At 39.7% G+C, this 17,492-nt stretch overlaps 1 protein-coding gene across 6 annotated transcripts in view; it reads left to right on the top strand.

Annotated features, from left to right (window-relative positions):
* Positions 1–17,492, top strand: part of DISC1 (DISC1 scaffold protein) — a 192,080-nt gene that overhangs the window by 116,872 nt on the left and 57,716 nt on the right. The window contains exon 10 of one of the 6 annotated variants that reach the window (XM_063390495.1): positions 8,907–9,036. The exons of the other annotated variants lie outside the window; for them this stretch is intronic. Coding sequence (XP_063246565.1) covers positions 8,907–8,992 — 86 coding nt within the window. The 3' untranslated portion in view covers positions 8,993–9,036. Of the gene's footprint in view, positions 1–8,906; positions 9,037–17,492 lie in introns of those variants that run through there. 6 annotated transcript variants of the gene reach the window in all.

Here is a 17,492-nt window from a genome sequence, read left to right as displayed (position 1 = left end):
TTGAATGAGCCAAAATAGTGTCAATAAATAGTGTGAGCTGTGGATGAAACATTTGCATGGAAACAGAGAAGTAGACCAAAATGGGTTCTTTTAAATATACCTCTAGTGATTAATTGTTATTTGGGAAGTGATGCCTGACTATCCTTTTAAAGATGGTATCATGCCTACAAATTGTGTATGTCTTCAAAATGCTCCTCATTTTAGTCTAAACTTTAGACTAAAATTTAGTCGCAATATTTATATTATTCCATTTCTCAATAATTTGTGTCCTCTTTGTCACTTCTTCCTGCCATTTTCTGTACTTGTTCAAATGATTTTTTTTTGAGTTCTGAGGCATTTTCTGTGTTTGTAAATTGCTTTTTCCTGAGAGAAGTAGGAGTTATTCTGTTGGAATGTACATGAAAACTCCTGTTTCTTATATAAGGGTTCATCCCTTGAAAATAATACTACACACTGTGTGCTAGCTCTGCCTTCTTCCCTCCCTTGTAACTGGCTATTATTTATTGAGCACTGTCAACACACTCGATGCTGTGTGATAAAAAGAGAGAGGAGAATGGGATTTCTGCCCCAAAGGGTTTGCAGTCTGTTAGATGCACAAAACAGATTAGATAATGCTAAATATGGCACCGGTCAGATGCACAGATTAGTCTGAAAATGCCAAAGATCTTTCTAATATAACTTCCTTCTTTGATGGATGTAGTCTGTGTTTTAATGAAAGTATAAAAATACTCTTGTCTTCCCCAAAGACTTTACAAAAAGCTACATCTGAATAACTGACAGGTAGGATCTATCATGCCAAGCTTAAGCTTATTGCTAAGCCAACATATCTGATAAAAATGGTTTGCCTACTGGCAAAGAATTAATTGGATTTCATACTTTGAGTCCTTTCTTTTGCTCCATCATTATTATCATGGAGTTACAGGAGGTAGAGATATAAAAGACCTATTAAGTCATCCAAGCAATAGGCTTCTCAAAGCCTGCCTTCTATTACCCTTCTTTTTTTTTTTCTTGAGAGGCAGACGTTTCTTAATTTCATCTTTTTATTCATAATTGTATCTGTTTTTTCCATCCTAAGTAATTCATTTGCCTTATTGCCGTACATATCTTTCCTTCAAATATTTACAGGTTGTAACTATGTCCCCCAGAAAGTTGTTCCCTAGTCAACCTTTATGCAGTTAGCTTTTAATGTCTTGATGTAACAACGCTCTTCAATCTTCACTTATCATTTTTGTTGCTTCTCTAATAACTCCGTCTAATGTGTTATCTTCCTGGTAATGAGGTGTCCGGAGCTGAATGTAATATTCTGTACGTGCTTCAGCAAGAGTGCTGCCGTGGGGGACTTGCAGCTCTCTACTGCAGGAAGTCACAGACCTGTTTAGGTTAGAAAAGCCTTTAGGATTCAGCCACTAGCTTAGCACTGGTAAGTCTGCCACTAAACCATGTGCATCTGCAAATGTGGACAAAACCCCTTGGGCTCTATTGTGCTATGTCATGTAGCAAACAGGAGACCGATTGATTCAGATGACAATGGCTTTGTATCATTCCAGGTGATAAAGCAACATTATGTGTATCTTTCCATGTGCAAGTGTGAATGGGAATTTCTAGATTTTTATCTCTGCAGGAGTGAATTATATTCATCAGAAAGATCTGTTTCTTTTATCCCCTCTTTATAATGTAGGCAATTAAAAGCAGAACAGACAAGTGAGGTTAAAATAACATGGAGGCAATTGGCAGTGCCCTGCTGCTGATCTCTCCTTTGAACATCTGCTGGCACCCTCAGGGGAGTATGGTTGGGATAGGAGTGATTTCTGCTGACTCATTATGGTTTATTAACACCAAATTGAATATATTGGCAGTGTAGGTGTCCCTGGGGAGCAGCTAGAAGAACTGGTACTCTGTAGATGTGCTTTATTTGCCTGTGATTCAAAAATAAATCCTCGCCCTGGGAAGGGTTGGGGGCTGGAATCAGGATGTGTATGATAAAGGAGGAGTGCTCCTGCAGTAAACCTTCATTATTTCGAGGTGCATTGAGGGAATTTCAGCTGTGATTCATATCCTCTGTGTAGCAGAAGATACAAGAGCGAAGAGTGATGGGGGCAGGGAGAAGAAGCCATGGAAGTGCAGCCTGTCCTGGTGGTGTGCTCAGGGCCAGCGCCCCGTGCAGCACAGCAGCACATCCATCTGCAGATCCCAGCATCCACATACAGACCCCAGCAAATACACTGGCATGGGCTTAGATCCAAAGGTGAAAACAAATGGTCAGAAACTGGGTTTGATACTAGTATGGAACAGCAAAGAGCTACGCTTGCTGTCATGTGTTAAATGCATTTTTCATCTTTAGCTGCTTGTGTACAGAATGGAGCTGTGTGCAGTTAAAATTTTACATAAAATTGCAGCCACTGATTTAATGGGATCGCAGTTGCTTGGACTTCAAGCAACTGGCATCCCAGTTTGAAACTGAGGTTTTGACATCATGGTGTCGTTCTTGTCTGTGCTGCAGGAGCTGTGAGGTCATTTTCTGTTTCAGTTCCTGATTCAGTTTAGGGACTAGTTTATTGAGCGCTGAAGAACTGAGTTAAAATACTGAGAGAAACCTGTTTCTTCTGTTCCAATCTGGAAATTGAAGATATGTTTCAACAAATACATCTGTCACAGTTATAATCTTGGAGTAATTTGGGTCCAAGAACTGTGTCCACTTCGTTATTTGAGGCAATGTTTCCTTTTGATCGATTTAAAATACAGAGTTGGATAAACTTAACTTCATATGTACACAAGTCATGAAAAAATATTTAGTGAATTTGATACCAATTTTAGTGTTCTTTTTGTGCCTTTTAAGAAGATCCCACTGTCATTTGAGCTGAGCTCGGTGTAAATATATTAACATATCAATAGCAACACAGCTTACTATTTTAATAAAACAAACATGAAGTTAATACAAAGATACAACTCTAGTAGGCTATAACTATTTTTAATAGTGTTTCTGTGTTGTACTCCTAGAACATATAGTTTATTTTCTGACATACAGCATGATTCGGTTGTGGATGAACGTGTTTTGATGATTGCTGTGCAAAGAGAACCACATCTTTTGAAGATTAGCTAAAAAGTAGAAATGGTGGATTAAGACTGGTTTAAGATCAGGCTGTGTTTTAAATACAATATTATTCCAGAGAACAAAATGGCAACTTTGCTTGTCCCCCACTTCTGTATCTTTGGCTCCTGCACCCTGTGTAAGGCTTGTGGTTCTTTCAGGATAAATTTTTCTTGTACCATTCACTTCAGCAAATCAGGGTCAGTGGAGAGTATCTGCATGTTCCCTGAACTGGCCGGCTGTGGTTCTGTTAGCACTGCTTTGGGAAATTTGATCCTGGTGTCTGGGATGCTTTTCTTCAGTGTTTATTCCTCTCCCTGAAGTCCATAGTTGGAGGCAGACCCTGTTTCTGTGCAGGAGGCATGGTATGATGCTCCCATTGCTTCATTCTACCGTAATTTAGAGCAAACCTGATATCCTGATAATATGAAAGGGAATTAAGCCTCCCTGATGTACCTAGTTCTCCTTTTTCTTGTAGGTGATCACCAATGAGTCAGTGTGTATTGTTCCCAACCTTCTGGCATCCTGAGGACAAAAGAGAGGACTTGCCTCGTTACAGTCTAATTGTTTAATTTATTCCTTAATTTTTCAGTCAGCCTTACACATACAGAATATGAAAGCAACATATTGAAGCAACAGATGCAAACATCAGCCTTGAACTGCAAAACACCCTGTGGACTTTACTCAGTGTATCTTTCTGGGGGATGCACTGATACATGCTAAGGGAAAAGGAATCTGAATTAAATTAACTGGAGAAGAATGGATACTTTGCAAGCAGACTAGCATAATTCTTCCAAGTTTCTGAAGGGCTTTTTAAGCTCAAATTAATTAGTCTCCCAGCCCCTCTGAGATAAAGCTCCTTTTACACAGGGTTGAGGCCAGGAGAGACTGTTACATTATTTAGTCTCACTTTGCTCTTTGTGTGTGCCAGGCAAATGCTTTCTTGATGGCTCTCGTAGACAACCTAATGTGACTTTTCCTACTGGTCTTTAGTAAATTATTGAGGTCTTAAACTGAAAGGACTGGGTGCTACAAGGCAGATATCTGGCTTCCAGGTGCTAAGGCTTGCTGTGCATGGTAGGACATAGTGTCGTGTGTACAGGCATCCTGTACAGTGCTTCGTGGAAATTAGTGCCTTGGGTGGGATCTGCAGCCACTGCTTAGAGCATCAGAAAAGCTAAGGAGAGAAAGGAGTCCTTAGCCTTGAGTTTCTACAGAGCGCAGATATTTTTCTCAGACTTTGAGGGAAATGCCTCTTTCCATTTGAGTTCATAGACTGTTTCCCATTCCTGAAGACAGGACAAAGTATAGGCAGTATTTAATTTTTTGTATCACCTGGAGGGATAGAGACTGACAAATTTTGCTTTCATGGGGAATATCCAGACTGCCAGGGAAAGAAAGAGAGGCTAGATTTACTGCCAGTCCTCTTTGTCTCTAACGAAGAGGATACATAACAGTATTTCCTGGTGATCTCATCTTACTACCTAATGTGCAATGGGATATTGTAACGACACTGATACCTGAGACAGATGTTGAGCGTTGTGTTCTTGCTGAAGCAGGGATACTAAACTCATGAGGCTTTTGCTAGTGGTGGAACTTGAAGATTAGTGAATTCAGAGGCATACTGAGTGGTTGAGACAATCATCAAATTACCGGAATAATTACAGCATCACTTTTTCTGGATAATGGGAACTGACGCTTCAGAAACTTTCCAAGTTGGAAAGTTTGTTAGCATTGTATTAGAAATCAGCATGTAATTGATTTTTTACCCTTTTTCTTTATTATTGTACCATTCTAATCATCACATAATGACTTTGTAGTGTTCCAGAAGAGGCAAAGTGTTCAATTCTTTTATTTTTGAGGACTTAAATGAGATTTGTGGCAAACTGGATTTTATAGTTCTGTTGAAGTTTACAGATTCCTACTGCTTATTCCCTTGCTGAATTCCAGTTTGTGATAGTGAAGGGTCGTATGGTGGAAATATCAATACCATTATAAGTGAGGAATGATGACTATAGAAAGCAAATGACCATTTGCAGTCAGTTAGTTCTGTAGGAAATTAAAAGTCAGGACTTGCAAAATCACACTTCATTAAGTTGCTGTGGTGATCTTTAGGAGTCAGTCTCTAAACAGATCAACTTCCTTTTAACATTTAACATTAGACTTCAGTGTTTATGCAAGAGGAATTCACACTTGATTTTTTTCCCCACCATGGAACTATTTCCCCTAACTATAACTTAAAGGCTTGTGCCACTAGTTTCAGCTACTGAGTATATGGCTTAGGGAACTCTGTTCAAATCAATCACTTCTGAAGAGAATGTCAGGGAAAGCTCAATGAAATGTTTGTTTCACGTCTGATAGGCCTTTAACTCTTTATAGCAGGGTAGGCAATCAAGTGGCTTCTAGTATGCTGATGACTGCTTTGCTATCACTTCAAAATGGATGTGTCAATTATCTTCTCGTGCTGTATGTTTAATGGTTAGATCAACCTCTGTGCTGCAATTTTGGTTTGTTTTCACTGTACTCTTTTAAGTCATTGTTCTGGATGGTGTCTTTCCAATGAAGTCACTTTATTGAATCTCTTTGGCAAAATTAGAGGAAGAGAAGATTAGAATGGAATTGTTAATACAAAAACGTGCTTCACTGAGTTGCTGAGGGAACTACTTTTGAGATGCTTCTTGCTGCAGTATGTATGGATGTGAATGTATTGATCATGTATCAAGCAATACTTCACAGACCATCCACATATTTTCTGCTAAAGAAAAAAGAGTAGTCTATTTGTGTGTATGTATATATCGGCTTTCTTGAATACTTTATTTTCAGCCTTAATTCTGTCACTCTTGAAGTGGTAGAGGGTTTTTTTACATTCACCCTCTCATTGCCCAGCTTAGTGCAGATGTGTTTTGAGTTATTCCTCCAGTGTGCAAGTACAGACCCCTTCCTTCTCCCAAAAAGCACTGAGTGAATTGTCCTCCTTTCCTCCCTCTTCCTTTTCCCCCCAGATTTCAGCATATTTGTGTTACCTGAAAACCAGCCTTGCTGTGAAGTTTTGCAGGAGTTCATTGTATAAACCCAAAGCCTGGGTTGCTGCCAGTGTTCTGCAGTGAACATACATTGGTTGCTTTATTCTTCCTCAGTTTCTTGTGATGATGTTTTCTGGTACCTTTTGTGATATTGATCTTCATTTATCTGGAACAACAAAAGGGCAATAACAGATGAAGATGTTATGAAGATTTCAACTCTGTAGTAGATGAAGTCCATCATTGTGTTCATCTGTTTGGGTAACAGTGAAAAGAAGAATAGTAAATTTTTCTAAATTTTATTTATTTATTTATAATCTTTTTCATGTTTCCCTTACTTTTAAGGTTAAAATTCCCTGCTTCTGTCCTGGGAATCTGGGAAACGCCTGTATGGAGTTACAATGTGAAGACTTTATATGTTTTTGATTGTATTGATTAGTTCAGCAGAATTCATGTCCACAGCAGTAAGCTGTTGTTCATATTTTTTGGTTGTTACTGCAAATTCGGCCTAGTTAAAGTCCCCTCCATTTTCAAAGACTCTCTTAAGTCACCAAGTTCTACTGTGGACATTTGTTTCTATCACCCACTCCTTATTTAACTACTGCTATGTGCAACAAGCTAATATTCAGTAATAACCTAAAAAATAATGAAACCTGGAGCTTCTCCAGGTGTAAACAGCATCAAAGCACCCAAACTATTACTTTTTATACCTTTTTGATGTCTTTGCAGTTTACTTTTGTGCTTAAATATCTCGGAGGTTCTTCTTTTTTGTTCAGGCTAGTACATATTTCTTGCCTCTTTAAATCAAGCCATGATATTCTAGTATTGCATTTCATTCTGTCAGTCTAGCATCCTGGTTGCTTCTCTCCCTTCAACATCTGTGCCCCTGAGAGAAGCAACTACTACAGCTGCTTCTCTTTCAAGTTCCCTGCCCTCTTGTCCTTACCCTCAGTTGCTTTACTCTCTTCTGAACTTATGCATGTCCCACTAAAAATAGTCTGACACGTCAGTCTCAGTAAAGAATAGTTAACTTCTGCTTGTCTCTCTTAATATTTTTCCAAAATCTGTGAGGAGAGTGGGAATTAGTTTGAAGATGATGCAGGCTGTTTTTTCAAATAAGGATTTTTTAAAAATTTTAATAACTGCCCACAATAGTGGCTATAATCTAAACAATGATTAATAACAAATTAAGCATGAAAGAATCATGTGCAGCAGTACAAATACTTTGTGATGAATGTGATGTTCATATTGAAGCATTATCCCCTAGTTCCTGGTAATGATTAAATTTCAAAGTATCTAAAGAGAAGATGGAGCAACTCTGCTTCTAATGAATCTGTAATGAGTTCTAAAGCTGGGTAACCATGCAGAGTTGAGGGATTTGCATAATAATTGTTATAGCTGCACTAAAACTATAGAGTATTTTTCCAAAAGAAATGAGAACTGTTGTACAATTTAGTGAAAAATTCAGCTTTTGTAGCTTCTCCAACAATACCACAACTGTAACTAAGGGAAAAAAAAACCCTATAAGGAATATGCAGTGATGGCACTTCACTTGTGCATGTGTAAAAAGTGTGTCTGAAAGCAATGGATTTTATAGCCTGCATAATTACAAAGAAATACATTTGGATTTTATACTAATTTGGTCTTCTTTAGCCAATATTAGGATTCAGAAGTGAATAACTGAGAAATATAGAGTGTAGGTAAAATAGGTAAAGGCTTCCCCAGCATCCTAACTCACTAATAAACTGAGACAATTCTTTTTTAATAAGAGAATTCTTAAAAAGGAAAAAAAAAAATTTCCATTGCAAGATCTTATTTTAGCCCAGAGTTGTTGCAGGGGACTATTGGTGTGTTCACTTATTTGCCTTTTTTTCTGTTTAGTTTTACTTTCTACTGAGGTTCTTACAGTACGTAGTAAAGGGTTCAAAACAGCCTTCATAGATTTCCTGTAACACAGCAAGAAAGAGCTCACACTTTCTATATTGACTAAAACTAGAAGATTCTGAGAGCTCTAAAACAGTGAAATGGAAATTCTGATTTTTATTATTTTCTATATTGACATTGAATTTATAATTAAAATTCCAGTTGCACAGTTTTCCCAGCAGAGAATGTTCTACGATAAAATTACTTCATCTGTATGCTGCCTCTCTTGGTTTACTCTGTCAGGAACCATTTTTCACTTTGTAGAAGTGTTGAATTTTCTTACTGGTATCAAAGGGCAGCATTAAAATGAGCCCCATCTCACATCCACATGGTGTGATAGGAGGAGAGTGGTACACAATGCTGTGCTTGTGATTTGAGGCACTGTGCTGGCCACAGTCACCAGTGTGACTGCAAAAATAAAGCTCTTGTTATTCTTCTCTTTGGGTTTCTTTCTGCTCCATCAGGTGGTCAGTTCATGCTGCTTGGCCTCTTCTCAGAGCCAGGCTGCTTCTCTCTGCCAGGATCCTTTCTGCTTTTGTTTTCTATGGTTTCACTGATCAGATTATATTTCTCCAGAAAGTGCTCCCTAGAGCAATTTCAGCTGTTCTCTTCTTCTGATGTTGCACCACTTGTCTGCATTTTTATGGTCTGACCCTATCTGGTGTTGTTGGATGTGAGGTGCTCTGACAGTAGAGTCAGCTTCTGGAAAAAGACAGTGGAAGAAAAAAATCCAGAGTGATTCAGCTCTTTGGGTGGTGGATATGGTCCGAGAGTGCAGGGGCAGAACATGTTACAAAAGCTTGTGTGAAGTCAAACAGCTCCTTACTGGGTGTAGCAGACTTCACTACATTTCATTCATGTTCTTTGCCTTCCAGAGCTGCACAAGTCAGGCCTCTCCTTTTCTTTTTCCTGTGCCCTGGATGTGAATGTGCCATGGTGGTCCCCACTGGTGAAGGATTGAGCACAGCAGCTGCTGGTGGTGCTCAGAGCAGGTTGTCTGTGCGAGGTCACCGCATTCTCCAGCTGCAGGCTGATGAACTGGTTCATCTCAATGAGACATGGATGCTGGGCTTCACACTGTCTTGTTATCATGGGCAGTCTGTACAAAGAAATTCTCATTTCCTGACTCCCATCAAGGCCAGAAGCCTTGGTGTTGCAGGAGGTCAGCACTACATGTGGTGTCAGAAAGTGGGTGCTTAGCATCACACTTGTACCAGCCTTGTGGCTCTTGGACTATAACAGAGGGAGCTGTCATTTCCTTAAAAACTGAAATCCTTTATGTGCTTTCTCAACATCAATGAAGTTTCTTTTTTTTTTAAGCTCTTTGCCATGTTCCAAGTCTGAAGTAGAACAAGCATTCAAGGTGATTGGAACTCACAAAAATATTTAATTCAGATTTATTTAGCTCTGCTGCTGAACTAAATTGATCTGTTAACGGCATCAAGAACAGCAAATTACTTGATTAGGAAGAGAAAATGTGATTGATAAACTTCTTATTTTCTTGAAGAATAATTTGGCTTCTTTGAAGTAGCCTTGCTTTTGAGTCATTACCGTGACATTATTTGTGTGTGCGACTGTACTCCAAAACAATTTTTGTCTTCAAAATGTGGTCTGTAACAAGCTTTATCAAATATTCCTTGCTTCAATGCAACTTTAGGAACATTTTGAGATTTGAAATTGATATGTTCTCTAAAAGGAAATGGTAGTGTTTTGAAAATGCCCGTCACAGTTTTTACTTTCTCAGTTGAAAACAATCAAGCAATTAGCAAGCAATGATTTTTGTCCTTAATTCTCATATCAAAGCTGTTTGTGTTAACAAGATAAAATACATTCTGAGGCAATATGTGCAAAGGCTTGTGTATCAGCAAGAAGAATAGTTATCCTCACTTGACCTGAAATTTTTTCTTTGCTTTGTGCATTTCATGGATACTTCTAAAACATTTAAATGAAAAAAAAAAATTATATTTGAACTGCTCTAGCACAATTTTATCTTCCTGTTTTGTGTTTTATTGTTGAATTTAAAACAAATCTGTAAGAAGTAAAGGAACTATTAATAAAATTGTACTGTTTTTTCAAAAACGTTTAATGCTACTGAGACTCATACATCTTTAAGTATCATCAGAAATGAGTTATTCAGTAAAGAAAATGATGACTTGTTACTTTCTAAAGTTATTATAAACATAAATCCATCTGCAACTACTTGTATTAGAGAAGCATGAAGGATTTTCCACAAAAAACTTCTTGCCATAGCTTTGCTATCTCATTTGAGCCAATTCTGTATATCCCATGTGAGTCCCAGAACAACCACATTTTGTGTTTGACTTCCCCTTCCACACAGGCTGTCATTAGAGAAGCTCAGTCCTATGACCCCTTGCTCCATCCTTGTTACATCTTCTCGTGCCAGTTACCTACTGTGAACCATGAATGCTCATCAGGACCTGAAGCAGTAGGCTTCCAGACTCTGTCTGGGAGTTTTATGCAAGTGGACAAAGGAGCTGTGATTGAGGCAAAGAAATTTTCACTTCCTTTTTTCCAGTGGCAGTACTGTGAGCACTGTCTATTTGAACTCTTTGATTCAATCTGCAGTGCCTCACCCCATCAATAATTTGTTCTGTCGTTGTCTGTCAAATCTGATACAATCTTCATGGAAGAGACAAGAGAATCCTTATAAATCCTGGAATGATTTCTTTGTTGTTGTTTCTTTATAAATTCTGAGTTTTGTTCCTTGTTCCTGACCATGGTTTAAAATGATGCTGTCTTCAATTATCTTTTTTTTTTTTTTTTTTAATGCAATATGCTGATGATTTGGGGCTGTTTTGAAGCAGAGCTTTAGTAACATCACTGAATGCTGTGGGAGGCTGAACTCAAAATCCATTATTATTAGACAAAAAGTTTAATTGCTCAGGAAGAGCAATTAAAGGATGGTCTCAGAATTGTAGTTTTGTTCCCCAAGAGCTGGAACTACTGAGAGGTGCTGATCTCAGGAGATGACCAGCAAAAAGGATACAAAGCTCTCAATGAGAAAATTAGTAACTGAACTTACTAAAAATGAACATCAGCGTGAGTAATGGGATGTGATTTTTTTTTTTTTTAATTTTTTCAACTGTTCACATGTTTTCTCTGGCAGGAAGGCAAATTTTGTCTCTTATGAGGAATATCACACTTAGATGACACAGAAATGCTTGAAGCTTGTATATTAAGCTTGATTTGTGAGTTTTTTGAAAGATTTTGGTAGTTTGAAGATGTCAGTTGTGAAGATGTTTCTGCTAACGTGGGTCGTTCCTGCTCCTTGTGTTTTGTGTTGCATTGATTCTTGAGGATATTCTGGTTTTCTTTCATTCTTTTGTTTCACTTATAAATATTTCATTTTAGCTGAAGCCACTCAGAAGAGAGGTGAGTTTTTCAAAGGGCTTTTTCAGGGGGCTCTTAATATTTTTTTGTGTTTTTACTAGAAAGTCTGAAAGTATTTGGCTCCTAGTCAGAATTATCAGAATTATAAAGGGAAGTGTGAAAAAAGGATAACAGTAGGAAGAAAGCTAATCAAAAGCGTTGAATTGAAATACCATTTGACTTGTGCTTGGATTGGGTGTTCCCTGTTATGCCCTGTGGCAAGTAACTTGCCTGTGATGGGTTGTGCTGATGCAGCACTAGAGACAGCTGTTCACACTGAGGTCGATCTTTGTGTGTGTTGGCTCTTTCAGTCTGTGAGGGGATGGCAGTGCTGAGCTGGAAGCATATTAAATAATGCAGCTAAACCAGGATTTTGCTGGCATTACTTTTATCAGCCAGTCTTTCAAACTTGCAGAGACTTAAATGCTCATGCAGAACAGAGGGAACCTGTTTTGTGACACAGGATCTTCCCATTTCTGTTTCACTGTCTTCCCCACTCTGTTCCCATCCTTTGGATCTATTGGACTTGGAATGAGGTACTGTGGTACCCTCTAAGCCCTCTCCCTGCAGCAGTTCCTGTGCTCATGATTCGCCTCGACGTGTCCGCTTTGCCAAGGGCTGCCTTCCCCACCAGCCCACCTGAGCTGCCAATGTTCTCCATGTGGTTTTGGGGTTCAGCTGCCCGCTGACACCGACTCTATAGCAACAGAGACAGTTGGTGCAGATACTGAACCCATGCCTGCAGAAAGATGAAATGCCTTTGTTGATAGGCTTTTTGAAGAAGGGTAAATGGAAGTAGAAAAAAAAAAAGAGGAAAAAAGCAGGTCAAAAGCAGAGCTTTGCTGAAAGGATGAAAGGAGTTAGAGTTTGTTTCTGTGGTATGTACCAGCTGATTAACTTTTTGCTTTGACTTTTGGAAGTTACAGTCTCCCTTTGAGGAAAGTTTGAGGGCCCCCTTGATAGGCATTGTCAATCACAATAAGTCATAAAATCTGTCACCTGGGGTGCCTTGCCCTCCACGAACTGTTGGCATGTCCCAGCTGTCCTTTGGTGTGAGGGGTGGGGCATCCCTGTGCTGGAGGCTGGAAAGCCATCTCCCTGAACAGTGGCTATTTCTGATAGCAGGAATATCCCCAGTGAACTTGTGAAGCATTCTGGTCCTTCAGGTGGCACAATGATCCAGCCCATCACCTGGGGTGAAACATGCATTGGCAGTATGCAGTGTATCCTCTTTCACAACTGAGGATGGGACTTGCTTTCACCTCGATAATGCTTTTAGAAATAGCTTTAAATTTTGTTGTGTTTAATAATCTTCAGCTGTGGGTCTGTTGAAGCAGTGTGCAGTTTGGAGCAACAAACACTCGGACACTTGGATTCAGATCCTGTCTCTGATCCCTGTACTCTCAGCTGATGCTGACACAGTACCCATGTATTTCTGAGTCTCTGTTCATGTAACTGAAATGGTGAAACAGTTTCTCTCTCTGTGAAGAGCATCACTTAGTTTGGGGATCCAGCAGCAAATGGTACTCATTTAAAAGCAGGGTGATGAGTGGTTTATAGAACTTTAGAATGCTAAGGGTTGGAAGGTACTTTAAAGTTCATGCAGTCCCAACCTGCCCTGCCATGGGCAGGGACACCTCCCACTAGACCAGGCTGCACAAGGCCTTACCCAACCTGGCCTTGAACACTGCCAGGGTTGGGACAACCTCAACCTCCCTGGGCATCCTGTCCCAGTGTCGCGCCACCCTAACAGTAAAGTTCTTCCTAATAGCTAATCTAAACCTACCCTCTTTCAGTTTGTACCCATTTCCCCTTGTTCTATCACTGCATTCCTGACAAAGAGTCCCTCTCTGGCTTCCTTGTATCCCACCTTGGATACTGGAAGGTTGCAATGAGATCTCTGTACAAGCTGAACAATCCCAACTGTCTCAGCCTGTGTTCATAGGGGAGGTGCTCCAGTCCTCTTATCAATAGTGTGGCCTCCTCTGGACTTTCTCCAGCAGTTCCATGTCCTTTTTATGTTGGGAACACCAGTGCTGGATGCAGGACTCCAGAGGGGGGTCTCACAAGTCTTTACTGAGTAACAGGATCACCTCCCTTGACCTGCTGGCCGTGTTCCTTTGCATGCAGCCCAGGATGCCCTTGGTTTTCTGGGCTGCGAGCGCACATTGCCAGCTCATGTTGAATTGTTCATCAACCATCATCCCAAAATCTTTGCTGGAAGGGCTGCTCTCAGTCCCTTCTCTGCCCAGCCTGTAGCTGTGCCTGGGATTGCCCCAACCCACATGTGGAACCTTGCACTATGCTTGGTTGAACTTCATAGGTTTGCATGGGCCCACCTCTCCGGCCTGTCCAGGTCCCTCTGGATGCCATCCCTCCCCTTCAGTGCATTGTCTGCACCCCGAGGCTTGGTGTCCTCAGTGAACTTGGTGAGGGGCACTCGATCCCACCATCAGCATCACTGACAAAAATGCTGATCAGTGTCAGCCCCAGCAGTGACCCCTGGGAGACCCACACTGCTTCCCCGTGGAGGAGGCTGCATGCAGCTGTCATCTGCAGGCTGCTGGGGACAGAGTGTCCCATCTTGGCCAGGAGCCCAAGTAGCCTGAGAGCTGCTCTCTTTTTGCCAGAAAATAATTCCCAAAGGGGTCTTCTATGAGCTATCCTGGCAAGTCCAGAGGACATTTAATCTGCTCGGTATTTTAGGAAAAAATGAGAATTTTCGTTTTGTTTCAGCCATTGCAGTGAATGAAGTGCACTTTTGGGAGGCTGAGATTTACCCTTAAATACAAGTCCAGCCATACAAGTTGTCACTTTGGTCTGAAGCTGCTTGATCTAAAATAGTTGTGGTTCCTATCAGCTAGAATTCCCATCAGGGTACTCCGATTACATTTGCCTCTGTGGTTTTTGTAAGAAGTTTTTTCCTGAAATAGACATTTTTGGACAGTGAAGGGGTTTATTTTCTCTGTTGTCCATCTGGTTCCTTCATCCACATCTGGAATGCTATGATTACCCAGTCCACAGCAACAAAGATAATTTAAGTCTTAAAAAGACAGCAGAAGCTTGTGGAAAGGATTTATAGCTTATTAGGCTGCCTGTATATTTCTTCTCTGTCTAAAGAATGTTTGCATTATTGTGTCATTTCTAAGAATGAAATTGCCCCCAGGGAAAATGAAAATCCATCACAAAAATGCTACTTGAGAGTAGCGTTGTTTTCCTAGAAATCACTGTAAATATGAGAAACACTATAGGTAAATAGTGAAGCTGCAGAGTCTATTTCTTGGGCAGTTTAGGGCAAAAGAACAAATATTCTTCAAATAATTGGCAAAGCAGGATGATTACTTTTATTTCTGTTATAAGTGGGATGCAGTATATCTGTATGGCCTTGCCCATGCCCAGTAGGAAATAGATTACACTAACACCTTTCAGAACTGATGAAGTCTTAAGACAGTGCAAATCAAATCAAGGAAATCCAGTGTCCTTTAATGCTTTTGTTCCTAATTCCTTAACTAAGGAGGGTGGAAGATAAAAGGTTAATCAAAGGTGATTCTTACTAGACTACATGGTGATTTTTATGGCAGGGTGACAGAAGCAGTGACACAAGGGTTTCTTTTCATTCCCCTTTCCTTTTGTGTGTCTCCCCGCTCCTCCTTGCCCTGTGCAAGCTGGGCAGGTCTGTTGTGCCATCTGAACCTGGTAAGTCATTCTGTGCCTGGCTGGCTGCAGTGGAGGGCTGGCGTGGCCCACGAGCTCAGGGCTCTGGGGCAGGAGGTGGCACTGTTCACTCTGCTGGCCTCGAGCGTGCTTCTGGGCCACAACCTCCATGAACCAGAGATTCCTGTTTCTCAGAGAAGGCGTGACAGAAAAAGTTGAGGAGAGCTCCGTAAAGCACAGAGAATGGATTTTAGTAAATTGTGAAGAAGCCCTGCAGGAAGAGGTGACAACCTCATGTGGCAGGAACCGTGTGTCAGAGTTCTGTGAAGTGGTCATACCTGGCCCCCAGTTGTCAATTGGACCAGTTCAGCTGGCCAATACCTCTTACAGATCTTCTGACTTGGTGGGAGAACAAGCGCTCAAAACTCTGTTAAAAAATAATTATGAAAACATAAATATGTTAATGCTTTTCGAAGAATTATAGCTATCCAAATGACACGGAACTTCCCACAAAAATATATTTTGACCAAAATCAAATGCCAGAAATCAAAGTAGGCAGCTGTATTGCTCTATTTTGCTTTAGTGAAGCAATACTTGTTTCCTGCTGCTAATTGCAATCCTGTGCCCTGTTTAAATATCTTCTGGGGAAGACCAAGGAGAATGAAGTTATTAAAAATCTGAGTTTCTTTGGGTTCATTTGCAATGAATCATTATTAAGCAATTCTGCCTTACAACTTTTTAGAAAGTGAGTATTTAATTGCTGCTCCTCAAATGCATTTTCTTAGGGTATGATTCCCCTTTGGACATCTTTTCTCTTTAGATAATTTAGTTTTAAAAATGCTGAAAATGGGAATAATGCACAATTAAGAATAAGAGTTGCACCACTCATTAGGGAGATGATAGACTGACAAAATCACGTTAAACACAGAGGAAGCAGAGATAAGCTTTATTTCCCCACTCTTGTTTGCCCTGACCCTGTGTGGATGTACCTAGAAGTCTGACACAGATTCAGGTTCATTTGTGCATCTGTGTATGATAAAAGGAAACTCGTAATTAATATTTCAGTGTGGATATAGAAAGGCAGAATGACAGAAAAATCTTTTCTGAGATTTCTTGTCTGAGATTTTTTTTCTCTTATTCAGGACAAAATAGTTGAGAGTTTCTCTGCCTCTTTAATGATTATAAAAAATGATGAAAGAAACATTAGAAGAACCCAATGGAAAATAACAGCAAATTGAAAAGAACAGTTGAAATAAGGAGAGAAAACAATTCATAAGTCGATTTGAAAAAAATTGGAGAATTCAAATTCAGCTGAATAGTCCTTTAAGAAGAGAATTTTTTTCATGGTAGATCCTATTGAATCTTGCAGTAACATATTGCTTCACTGCCTCTGCAAATTCATTTATGCTTGTAGTCTAAGACTCCTAAGGCTAATCTAAGCTTTCCTGTGCTACCGAGTAGGTATACAATAAGCACTCAATTGATTTGTGTTACTCTACCTAGTTTTAGAAGCACTTATTATACCAAATATCTTTTACTTTTCTGGGCACTCCAGCTCATCTCTCTTTGTAGCTGAGTTGTCATGCAATAGTAAGCATCTTATAGTGCTTACTTTCCAAAATACCACTTTTGTTTGTTTGTATTCTAACAACATATTCATTTTATTTCAATTTACGTATGCTTTCTGATCTTTCATGTGTTACTGTCTTCCATAAAGCATTTTTTGCCCAGCTGTGTATTCAGTCCTTGCCAGCTATTTATAATTCACTAAAAGCCCATTTTCTGTTTCACACATCAGTTTGCACTGCAGCTAGGGTGGAATCTGTTATATATTTGTGTGCTGTTTTCTCACATAGGCAAATCCTTTCATTCTCACCACTTCCACCAGGAGGTTACAGCTATTTAGCTGGTCATGCACATGAACCTGAAAGTATTTTGTGGAGGTACTCAACTCAAAACATCAAATTTGTTTCCCAGTATCTCTTTTTTATACCTTTCTACCTGGTCCTGTATATATCACAGTATTTTCTTTCAGGCCTTGTGAGAAGTTTTGCTTCGTGCAGCCCCTATAGAGCCATTAGGCTGCAGCCTAGATAATTAAAGAATTATAAATATTAGTGATTAAATACCCCTCTGTGTCCCAGCTCTAGCCACCTTCTTGTGTGAGTAATGACCGTTTTTATACAATTTACTATAAAGCCTGTCCATTGAATGACTTCAGTGTTGTATAATCTGAAATCCCATCATTTGTTTTAAGGTAAAATGGTTTTGAAGTTGCTTAACTGTTATTTCAAGTATCTTTCTGCAGAGAATAGTGATGTGTTAGCATTTACAGAATAAGCATCCTTTCAAGACAGCTACACTAAAATTTCAGAAGTTTAACCACAAAATGTTTCAAGGAATGAGTCCTAAGATCA

Source organism: Prinia subflava, chromosome 2 (assembly GCF_021018805.1).
Source record: "Prinia subflava isolate CZ2003 ecotype Zambia chromosome 2, Cam_Psub_1.2, whole genome shotgun sequence".
NCBI lineage: Eukaryota > Metazoa > Chordata > Aves > Passeriformes > Cisticolidae > Prinia > Prinia subflava.
The sequence above is the reverse complement of the archived record's forward strand: the minus strand, read 5'-3'. Positions and strand labels throughout refer to the sequence as shown.